Source organism: Anomalospiza imberbis, chromosome 5, assembly GCF_031753505.1.
Source record: "Anomalospiza imberbis isolate Cuckoo-Finch-1a 21T00152 chromosome 5, ASM3175350v1, whole genome shotgun sequence".
Taxonomy (NCBI): Eukaryota; Metazoa; Chordata; class Aves; order Passeriformes; family Viduidae; genus Anomalospiza; species Anomalospiza imberbis.
The window spans coordinates 59,998,063-60,010,268 of NC_089685.1; the positions used below are offsets into that span (position 1 = coordinate 59,998,063).

Sequence of the window (12,206 nt, forward strand, 5' to 3'; positions counted from 1 at the left end):
GGGAGAAGGAAAAAAACACCCCCCAAAACCCAACTAACAAACACACACCAAAAAAAAAAACCAAACCAAAAAAAAAACCAAAAAAAAAAAAACAACCCCAAAAAAAAAAAAAAACAATGCCAACTTTTCTATGTCTCAGTGTTCTTCTTCATGAATAAATGGTCCAATTCATTTTGTGCAACTGTTCATGAGTTAGACCCAACATAGCATAACACAGGTTGACAGGAGCTGCCTTGCTGGGATAATGGTAGGATACTTCTTTTTTGATGGCAGTCTGTGGCTGCTTCAGATTATAATGCAAACCACATCCTAAAATTATTTAATAGGATCCCATAATGGTTTGGCCTAACAGTTCACTGTCATCTAGAGAAAGAGCTCACATTTCCCCTCTCTGCCATCTCTGCCTCAACCTTCCTTCAGCTCTTCCTCTCCTACACTTATCTTGCATGAGATTCGATGTTGATTCTCCTTTTTGTGGGTTTCACATTCTTATCAAGAGTGTGTTATCTTCCAGTTGTAAAGCTATTTCCTTCTGCGGTCTTCGCTCCATACTAAACTGTGCTGAGTGCAAGGACCTGACATCTCCTTACCTCAAAAATCTCAAAGCCAGCAATGTCAAGGATTCCAATGAAGGATGCACCCTGTCTCTTGGTCTTATCCAAAGCCTTGTTGATGCGCATAACCAGCCACCGGAACATTCGTTCGTAAGTGGCTTTGGCCAGGGCTTCAATGGCAAAATCAGCCTAAACAGCAAATAGATCAACATCAAAAGATGCATTACAAACCAAAGAAAGGCACAGATTACACTGCTTCAGGATCTAGCAGCACAACTGTAGTCTGACATTTTCTCTCCACTAGGAAATTCACTGAACAAAGCTTATTTCAGTTTATTCCAAGTGAAAAGTAGATGATATAGTGATAGTCCATATACAAGAGCAAAGAATTTGTCTCTAAATTAGTGTGTCAAAACCAAATTTCAGCATCCTGCCTGCTGGAGGAAACAAGAGCTGGTATTAAAGAAAGAAAAACTATGCCCAGTCACTTCCAAAGACTATAGTAACATGGGGTATTTCACAGGCCCAAGGAAATGAACTTAAATTCTTTTGGATAACTTTGGATTTATGAAGCCAAAAACCTCCCTACCACTACCCTACCTGTGTTTGACACAAATACTATGTGTAGTAAGAAATTAAACATCAAAAGGGACAAGCAGCTTGGAAAGGCAATCTTTGACTTTTTCCAGACTTCAATCTCTTACCAACCCCTTCTATGTTACAGGGCCATGTTTCTTTATTTAGAGGATAATGCTTTGTTCATAAAGAAGCCAGGCAATGAGTAAGCACAGGGGTTTGCTCCATTCAAGCAAGCCATGAGCTCCTAGGTCAGGTTTCATTTACAGCACAACCTGATCAGTCAAGAACGTTACAAAATTTCCAATCAATTTCAAGAGTGAGCGGCAAATTCTTCTATCTTAGTAGCTGACCTACTCAAAAATAGTGCTTTCTGTATTGCACCAACTTGGAAATGTCACCCTTGCATACCACACTGAAACTACTAACTCACCAGGGACAGTCAGTCACCAAAATTAGGGAACTTGTGGTTTTGTTTTTTTTTTTAAAGAGAAAAAATGCTAAGGGACAGGGTGAATTCTAACTTGATACAGATTACAAAAACAAGTAATACATTATGCTAGAAGCAATATATTATGGTACAATGTTCAAGTGTGCTTGCCATACATTGCAATCATAAAGATGGTTAGTAAACATTACAGAAAGCTCTGATACATTCAGTAGCAGTGCAGCAGTAAGATTAGAGACCAAAGTACTCATTCATTTTTTGAGAATGCCTACCTGTTCTTTGGTCTGAGCTTTCTGGACATAATCTCGTCCAACTTTGATACGAGGAGTCAGGATACCTCTAGTGAAATCTGTCACGTTGATACCCAAAAGGTGAGACACCTTCTGAGCAGCTAAAGATGGTAAGAGGAAACAAAAAGATTCATATTACTCTGTTTTTCTCACAGAAAGCAAGAGAAAAACATTCCAACAACTGGCTTTAGGGAAGTCAGGAAACAGCTTACAAAAAACATTAAATGAAGAACAGGTTGCTGAGAAAAAATACCTTCCTAACCAAAAAAAACCACAAACACCAACACTCTAAAAAAACCATCTTGCAACCCATACTAGTTTACTGAGTTTCTCCAGAAGTCACTAGAGTATATTTGAAGCAACAGCCCCATACAACTAAATTGTAACACAGAAGCTTTAGAAAGGTCATTGTCTGTAATCAATCTAAAAATACATCAGATAATGGATTTCTTAATCAAGCTAGTTGTTCTGTCTTCATCTACTGATTAGTCTTTGAGACAACTCTGTATTTCAGATTCAAGATCCAAACCCAGAGTTTATTCTCTTCCTTAAAATGACATTTCAAACATATTTTAAATAATAACAGCCAAAAAAACCTCCTCTTAGTGAAAAGTTAGCAACATTTGCACTTCTGCAGTACATCTATAATGAAGGTCTAAGAGTTAAGTCTTCTATCACATGAAACATGGCACTATTTACACATTCAGCAATGGGCAGTGCAATTAAAATATGCAGACATGCTATTATACCCACCATAAAACTATCCACCACCTTACTCTTACAGTTACCCGACTACCTACAAAGGCAGCAAAGAACATTCCTTAAAATCTGATAATGTAAGTTTGAAGGAGCAATTACTGTAGCTCGTTTAAAACACACACTCCACATATTCCAGCAGAGTAATCCTTTTCATCTGCTGATGGTGTGTACTTCCTGCCTAGCCCTGACACAGGAACAGTGTCACATTCCTGCCCGTGGGTGGCTGCAAACACACGCCTGGCAGAACACTGAGCATTTGTACGGGGCACGCCAGCTCCTCCGACAAATAATTCACCCTGTGGAAAAACAGGACTCCAGCATTCCATACATACTGCAATACATTCTCCCACTGGCAAGAACTTCCTGTAGGCTTTTTTGCTGCACTTTTCTTTGGTGTGGGGGAGGAGGTTGGTTACCTGTATTGTCTGGCATAGAGGCTTGGTCTGTATTACGCTCCTTCTTGAAGACGATGTTGCCAAGTTGAAGAACACCTGAGATAACCTTCAGAAGACCTTTTAAAATAGTAATAATAATACCAGCTTAGTGTCAGACATCACCAAAATGTGACCCAGTTATGCATATTACCCAGTTATCTTTTCTAACATGGTAAAGAGGCCCATCTCAGCATCACAAAAATCCTTTTGAAATTTGGGGAAAAACACCACAGGTTATCCCTCTAAATGACTCCCATTCAGGACAAAGACTTGCCTTGTCATTCCTATGCAAGACTACACAGCCTAGAAATTTACCCATTCTCAACGTCTCCATAAAACAGTGACAGACAGGACTGAGGGTAAAGTGCCACCTACAACAACTGTATTTTTTAATAAAACACTTTCTCTGCTTGAAGGTAAAAGCTCATGCAATGAATTCGATACTCTATTTTCCTCAACAGTTATTGCTGAACAAAGGAAAGAGACAGTTAAGAGTACACCCCAATTAAAGATTTCGTTTCTTTAACCCTGTAACACTTTCAGTTCCCTAAGATCTGTAGACCTTACAGCCACACATTATAATGTACAGAAGGCAGCAGGATGTGGGCGAAAGTGCCTGGACTGTAACTATTACTAATTATATGCTGAAGCACCCCACCCCATTGCTAATGATATATTCATACTCTTCAAATGATGCACGTCAAAAAAGCCAAACTATCAGATGCCAAGACAGGGAAGACAATTCAATTTTCACTATGTATCAAAGCTCATTGCATAATAGCTTCCAGTTGCCTTGAGCAAAGTAAACTGCCAATCACTTGAAGGGGATCTTGTAATAAAGGTATTTTTTGTCCCTCAATTTCTACTTGTTTATGCTGGTTTTGGCTGGGGTAGAATTAATTTTCTTCATAGTAGCTGTTATGGGACTGTGTTCTGGATTTGTACTGGAAAAATGTGTTCATAACACAGGAGGAGGCTGGGGGTGCACAAGAAGATGGGAAAGGACACAGCCAGGACAGCTGACCCCAACTGACCCAAGGGATATTCCACACCACATGGCATCATGCTCAGTATTTAAAGTTCAGAAAAGAAGGAAGGGGAGGATGTTGGGAGTGATAATGTTTGGTTCCCAAGTCACTGCGCGATGGAGCCCTGCTTTCCTGGGTGTGGTTGACACCTGCCTGCCCCTGGGAAGTGGTGAATGAATTCCTCATCTTGCTTTGCTTCACTTGCATGTGCAGCTTTTGCTATACCTGTTAAACTGTCTTTATCTTGACCCATGAATTTTCTCACTTTTACTATCTCAATTCTCTCTTCCATCCTACTGGGCAGGAGTGAGTGAGCAGCCATGTAGGGCTTAGTTCCCAACTGTGGTTAAATTGTAACACTAGCACAAAAAGATTTCTCTTAAGAAAACATCCTTCTGATGAGAGAGTGAACAAAGGCTCCAGTATATGCTGCATTAGGAGCAACAGAAAAGAAGTATATGTTTGTGATTGTCCCACTCTGCTCTGCACTGGTGCAGCCTCACCTTCAGTCCTGGGTGCAGTTTTGGGTGCCACAATATCAGAAAGATGTAAAGCTTCTAGGGAGTGTCCAAAGGATGGCTATGAAGATGGTGATGGATCAAGAGAAAGCCATGGGAGGAGTGACTGAGGTCACTTGGTTGGTCAGCCTGGAGGAGACTGAGGGGTGACTTCACAGCAGCCTACAGCTTCCTCACAAGGGGAAGTGGAGGGCCAGGCATTCATCTCTCTGGTGACCAATGACAGGATCCAAGGGAACAGCATGAAGCTGTGTCAGGGGAGGGTTAGGCTGGATCTTGGAAAAAGGGCAGTGGAACAGGCTCCTCAGCAAATGTAAAACATTAAAGCTATTTTTGATGCAGTGCCTGGAACCAATAACTCATCTACATGACAGCAAAAACATACCCTAGAGCATACATTAAAAACAACTCAAAAAACTGAGCATAGTAGGATACCCTGACAATGAATTAGGCTACCATTTATTTTATTTCGTTTAGGCAAATTTCTCTTCACCTCCATACAGAAGTCTCAGTCTCAGATGGTTCAGGATATCAAGAAATTTATTAAACTGTTGATAACAACAGCGCAGATTTTAACCGCTGGACTGTAAACAGCAGAAGGCACAGGTAAATAAACGTGTATAGTTTATTACACACTCTCAGTGTAGAGAGTAACAGTCCTAGCTTTAGAAGACCATACACATTTCGAAGGTGAGACTTTGTAGAACACTGATTTCCAACCAGTGGGGCAGATCATGAATGAGCACAGAGCTCTGGTGAATATGTATCACTGCACTTTCTGCTGGCTGCATGCATTTCTATTTTCACTGTCATGCTACTGTGCTCCCAGATCAGACAATATTAATTTCTGATCAGCAGTTCAGTGTTAAGCTGGAAAGAAAGGCACTATGACCAGCCCATTCTCAAAGGACTAATCCAGCAGTGGTTGGATCAGATACTTTAGAGCCACTGCTAAGGGATAGGGGGAGCACACAAGCCATGTATTGCATAAGAGAACGAGGGAATTCTTGTATCTTGGATGTGTTTTTCAAAAACTGGGTATATAAGCCTCAGATTGGGAACAAAAACAGCAAGCAGAAGCATGTTTTTATTAGCTGCTTGTTCTAGAGTTAACTGCATAACCTGAAAGTGTGCTGGTAGATTCTGAGGTAGGTCACTCCAAAGCCACTAAATTGTGTTACTTGCACACAGTTCACTTGGGGCAGGGGGAGCAGGAATGGACACAAGCAAAACAAAACCAATGAAATCCCTAAACAAAAAGCTAACAAATCAAATCACATCAAAACAGAACAAAACAAAAAGAACACCAGAACCAAAAATGTTTGAGACATGGCCTGTTCCCTCTTTCATTCCTTGCATATTCATACCCATCTGCTCTTCATCTGGGATGCCCATGATCTTCATTGCCTCCATGGTCTCCTGAAACATGTCTTTGTCTTGCTGACCCGGGATCGTAACATGCCCATTGGAAAGGAAGCGGTATTTGTTGTAAGGCTCCAGCAGCAGATCATCTTAGGAAAGAATTGAGAAAGAAGTTGCTATGGGTTGTTTTTTTTTTTTTTTAACAGATAACAAGCTACCACCAGTATCAAATTTCTGACTTGCATACACTACCAGCTCCTGGATGAATCTAGGATTAAGCCCAGTTTTACTTTCGGCTGAACATTTAATGTATTTTAGATATTTTCTGTGTTATTTCTTGCTATTCCTTCCTCTGGACTACTCCACCAAAGCAATGCCACTCATCATTAGGTCCTAAATCTGTAAAAAGCATGGATTAACTTGAAGGAAAATTTGCCTAATTTCAAGTCAGACAAAAGTTAATATATTAACTCTTGAAACAGTAGCAGCTATGAAAAGTCCTGTCCTTGTGTCATTCCTGCAGATCCATTTGCAGCTCTTGCACAACACAGACCCACATTACCAGGCTGAGGTATAAAAACAAGGTGTGCTGGGATCCCAGACTGCTAGAACTGCTTTAAAGGCTTGCAGATTTGTTCCACTCAGTTACACACCAAGAGCTTCACAGCAGGACCATTCCTGCACCAGAATGGTTTACATCATGCAAGACCAGACTAAACATGGGACAGCAATTTAGATAAGGAAGGGCGTAGAGTCATTGCTGGCAGGGAGACAAGTGCAGGAAGGAACCAGAGAAGCAAGTTTTCAGGAACTGAGAAGTGCAGGGGGAGGGCAGATGGACGTATGAGTGCATGAAAGAAGTTGAGCAGAGCTGACAACCTCCAAAAGGCAGAGAAGAAGGAACTGTGAAGGAACAGGTCCTTGTCTACAAGTGTTCTGAACCCTCTGTTGATGTAGTTATGGGATTCCTTCATCAAAACACAATCATACTTACTCTTCAAATGCTCCCCTGCCCCAGAGAGCAGGTAGTAAAAGATGTGGAAGGTTCTCTCCTCTTTGGCCTGGCGAATTGCACGTGACTTCTCCAGCAGATCTTCAGAGAGTCAAGGCCCATGACAGGACATACAAATCCCTTCCTATTCTGTGGCTGGAGAAAAAACTACCTGATGTTCTCTTCATACCAACTGACAAGGGTATTGACTTAGCAATCATTATCAGTCAATAACCCATTGAGCTTCTGGTCTCAGTTCTGCCAGCCTCTGAATGATGACCAGGGTAAGAGAGACTTAATTGGTAAGAAACATAAAAATTGATGCCATCAATCCCCACTTGCCTTGGAAAGAAGCAAGAATGAATTACGAAATTCCACACCTATTCATATTGCTGCAGTTAATGTTTGCATTTCACCTCTTAAGATTAGAATTCATTCATTAATTCAGAAAAGGTCTGCACCATGATCACAAAGGTCACAAAATACTATCAAGGAAAGAGGAGACTACAACAGTGATCTTGATAGTAGAAATTTAGACTGCTTCCAACTGCTTTCTCAACCTAAGTCAGTGGTGATGAGACTGCCAGGTACCATTCCTGACACCCCTAGAGCCTTGAACCTTTCAAGGGGTTACAAAAGGATACAGGTCTCGATATTGGCTCCAACAATGTAGCCGTTGACATCAAAGTTGATTCTGATAAATTTGCCCTAAGAGAAGGACAATAGCATTAAAATTAGTATTCTTTGTGTTTGGTAACAACAGTAAACAACAGAGGTAAACCTTCTCTTTTTAATCCAGGAATGGAAACTCCAAACAGGTCAGGCAGGTTTTAGGCAAAGCATAAGGTCAGCCAATAGGTAATGCCTACTGATCACAACAGCAACTGAACAAAAAAGACACCAAGCACTTCCAGACACTTCTGTCATTGTGACTGCCTACAACTCACACTCACTATGTTTCAACCTAGATTTCCCACAACCAGGGTCCCTTCAATTTCACATTACACTACCCTGACACTTCCACCTCTTTCAGTGTTAGCTTCAACCAATTTCATTTGGTTTTGCTCTAGCTCCCCCACCTGCCTCTCAGATGTTGTCCATTGCTCTCCACAGCAAGCAAAATAAGGACGAGTATTTGCCCTCTAGGATAAAACTGAGTGTAATGATTACCAAAAAAATCAGCACAGATGATCCTGGCACAGGGTCTGGTTTCTTCATTCTAGAGGCCTAAAATATCTATTCTGGATAATTCACCAAATGAAATTAATTTCCCAGATTAATTTAAAGTCACTTAATTACTCTATCCCTGATGGCAATTCACCCAAAAGCAGAACACTCCGGAAGTGTAAAATACACTTTTGATGCACTTTTTGAATACACTCATGACATAATAGTACTCACAAATCTTGAGGAGTTGTCATTCTTTACTGTCTTGGCATTTCCAAAGGCCTCCAGGATGGGATTAGCCTGGAGCAACTGTCTCTCCAGTTCTCCCTAGAGAGAAATCCAAAATTAATAAAGTAGGTAGCGCTTCACAGCATTAACCTTGGGTCAAACCAGCGCTGCGGTTTCAATTCACGCTAGTTTGGCATCTGTTGCAGAGAAGTCATATTAAACCTTAAGAGATGATCATTTAAACCTTCAAAGGAGACTCATTAGTTATCTGGATTAAACAGAAACATTCATAAATAAGCCTTATTCCCTTCCTCCCAGTGTGTCATTCTGTTAGCAAGAAGCCCTTCAAAGTTACTTGGCTGTAACATCCCATAGACTTTCCAGGGACAAAGTGAAAACCATACCAGCATCCAAGACCAGGGCCTCATCCCAGAAGTGTACTGCCATAGAGGCTGGAAGAGTGAGGTAAATCCTACCTTGCTACTTAAAGACTGCTACGAGTAGGTTAAGAAGTTAGTCTGAAAAGGTCTAATGTTTTGTAAAAACCAAACACAAAAATCTTGCACTTTTCTAAGAGTCTACATCTTACAAAGTACAAATAAGAAAAAAATCTCCTTTGTAAGGAGGAACACACAAAAAAGAGCATTAGTGGTAGCCCACAAACTGCATGATTGCTTGCATTCTGCTGCCATATTCACACACTCCTCCCCTCAAGGAACACAAAATGCTGGAACTGTAGAAAAAGAAATTCAGATCTTTTCTCTTTGCCCAGTACTAGGCCATTGCAGCATATACACTTTTCCCTGCAGGCTCTACATGTATCTCTAGCTCTTCTGAAAAATTACTTGTCCTCTGTGCTAAAAGCAAGGCATTCTCTATATTTCAAGACCAACTAAAAAGCTTCTGGAGACACAAAATTACAGTTTAGATTAATGTTTCTCTTTTTAGCAGTTATCAGTAAGTACTCAAGACTGCCTGTGCATAACAGATGGAAATGAAGTTTGATTTGTGAAAACTGGAATTTATGGGGAAACTATTTAAGGTTACTTCTAAAGGAAAATTGTTCCCATTTGTTCTCAAAGACAGATTAGTTCTTACACGGTGTCTCTAAAAATACAGGCAATAAAAAAAAAAGAAGGAAGATATATCAGAAACTGTACAATGAACTACAAGTCTTTATTTTTTACTTCCACGATCACTTCACTTCATGCCTGCAAAGTGCAAGGCCAAACAAGACCCCCAGCCCTAGTGGAACTGCACATACACAGAGGGAGCAGCTGCTGCAAACACCTTTGTTCACTGTCTAGCATGTGTAACAAGGGGCTTAGCCCTGGTAATGCTGATGTCCCTGAGCTGGGACCTCATCTGTCTCACAACAGACCCAGCATCTGGCAATGCAAGGGAAAAAACCTTGAGACTAGGGTTTAGTCCTTGAAACTGTGTGGTAATCACATTTCCTCTTGTGTGCTGCCACATGTACTGAAGTTGGAATGCTCTTCCCTCGCACCATTCCTCTTCCCCGCCCTGCAGTGAAGTCCTAGGCCTCTGTTTCTAACTGCAATTTATTACTATTCAAGTGAGAGATGACAGCAACACAGCACTTAAACCCAACTAAATGGAACAAGGAGGTATGAGAAATCAGGCTTTGACATGAAATCTATTTAAATTATTTGGCTATAAATAAAACCAAGACCATACTTAGCTACACAAAGACGGGAAGTCTATGCAAATCCACATATAATAGACCCTACTGTTACTTAGTACCTCAGGAAAAAGTGTCATTAGTTTCAAGTAGGTGTTGGTAAATTGTAGTTCAGAGGTGATTGGGTCTCTTGAAACACCAAGGTAGCAATATGCATAGAGAATTACAGCTTGGCCTCACAACAATATGAAGCTATGAAGCTCCGGGGAAAGGGAAATGCTGAAGAGTTGGTCAAGTAACTGAGCTCTCCTGATCTGCTCAGCACCATAGCACAGTGGGAAAATCCAAGTTCTCAGCAAGCCACAGCAACAGCACACAGGACTAAGTGTCTGCAATTACTGTACCCATTCCTTACTGCATGCTGTCTTTGTTTAAAAGGCAATTCAACCATATTTAAATTTTTAATAAGTTTTTGGGTGAAGTTTGTTGGGGATTTTTTACTTTAAATTTTGATGGTCAGCTTTCACTGATGGAAGATACTTCATTATTTTTATACAAATAGGTAATTTTGCAAAGCAAAACCATTACAAGACAGAGCTGTCCAAGCTTTCTAAAAATCCTACGGTTCCTATCATTAAGATGCTGCCAATTTCCTGGCACTTATAATTGCCATTCCTTGACCTGAAACAAATTTGTTTAACACTTGGCATGCATTTGAAGTATGTGCAATATTCCTCATGAAAACAGAAGCAGAAAAAGCCACTGGGTCTGTTAGTCTGTGGTTGGCAGTTCCCAGTTCCCAACACTCTTCAGTATGCTGTCGTTCTACTGCACTGAAATTACACTATCAATTTAAAGCAACTAAAATCCTTGACATCTACTTTGCACTCTGAATTTTTTTGCATCTCATACACTTTTTGGAATGTTTTCTAAGCAAGATAGAAGTTTTCCCAGTTATTTATTCTTCAGAAAGTATGGAGAAAGGCATCCAGAAATTACATCTACCTTTAACAGCATGCATTTAAAAAAAAATATGGGAAAGGGTGTTTGGGTTGTTGGTTTGGTTTGTTGGGAGTTTGCTGTTTTGTTTTTCACTCTTCAGGGATTTGCTTTTGTTTTCTTTTCTGCAGTCATGTGAGAGATTATCAAATAACTAAATCCCAAAACCAGTGGCTGCATGGGGGAAGGAGAAACATCACCCATAACCAAAGTTTTGTTACAAATATTTAAATATTAGCTACTATTACCCACAGATTTCTGATTAGCTGCAAACACACACATCTTGAAAAGTCATTACATGAATTAAGAAGACAGTAGAGAAGCTGAGATTAAACATGGAAAAACACTGATTTCAACTTCCATAAATAGAAGTTTCAATAAATGAAAATTTTCTATAATTAGATTCAGTACACCCCCCAAAAGGAGCCTTAGTGTGCATAGAAGTCACACCATGCAGCTAGAAGCTTATTTAGCTGAATATACAAATGCACTGGGAATGGTGGAATGCACCACCACCTCCAAAACAAGTGAGCTAGAGTTAAAGAATATGTTTTATAAAAACTGATTTTGCCCTGATACTTGGAAAGACACCAGTTTACATCGAAAAGTTCACGGTAAAGCAAGTACCACTACTTTCTATAATATCCTTTGTTTAGGTCTGTGCCTAAAGATAAAAATCTCCCATGACCAGTATACCTGAGATCCTCAAAAAATTAAATGTATTAGTCTCCATAAACTCCTATATTCTGATTCCAAGTTTGCTCCATAAAGAAGTGCTGCAGAGAGCACTCGTTGCTGATTAACAAAGGCTTCAGCTCTAAATCCTCTCTGCTAACGTCAGTTTAGTCACAAAACGTGGGCAGCAGGACTTTTTGAAAAAAATCAAAACTTAGAGAAAAAAAAACAAATATCAAACTTGGGCAAATCACCAACCAGTCTAACTTAGGGCTGTTTTATTCTCCTAAGCAGATTGCCTGTCCTGCTCTGGCGGTTCAAATTTTACTCATGGACAAGCAGTGGAAGAATACTTAACTCAACCCCGTGATTCTATTTTCCACACTTAAAAAATGAAAAAAGGAGAATGTTTCTAAATACAGCTACTGACAGACCATGGAAAAAGCCTTCATATGTCTGAAATTTTGGCACATAGAACATTGGTTTTTTTTGGTGGAATTCCAGAAGTTAGTTACTACTATGTGCATGCACACAC

At 40.2% G+C, this 12,206-nt stretch overlaps 1 protein-coding gene across 1 annotated transcript in view; it reads right to left on the reverse strand.

The window, feature by feature from the left end:
• The window catches only part of MYH9 (myosin heavy chain 9), a 70,098-nt gene that overhangs the window by 24,849 nt on the left and 33,043 nt on the right, over positions 1-12,206 (reverse strand). The window contains exons 6-12 of the mRNA XM_068191128.1: positions 8,362-8,454; positions 7,605-7,668; positions 6,964-7,062; positions 5,975-6,118; positions 3,044-3,139; positions 1,851-1,969; positions 591-743 (exon numbers count right to left, since the gene is read on the reverse strand). Of these exons, the coding sequence (XP_068047229.1) occupies positions 591-743; positions 1,851-1,969; positions 3,044-3,139; positions 5,975-6,118; positions 6,964-7,062; positions 7,605-7,668; positions 8,362-8,454 (768 nt within the window). The remainder of the gene's footprint in view (positions 1-590; positions 744-1,850; positions 1,970-3,043; positions 3,140-5,974; positions 6,119-6,963; positions 7,063-7,604; positions 7,669-8,361; positions 8,455-12,206) is intronic.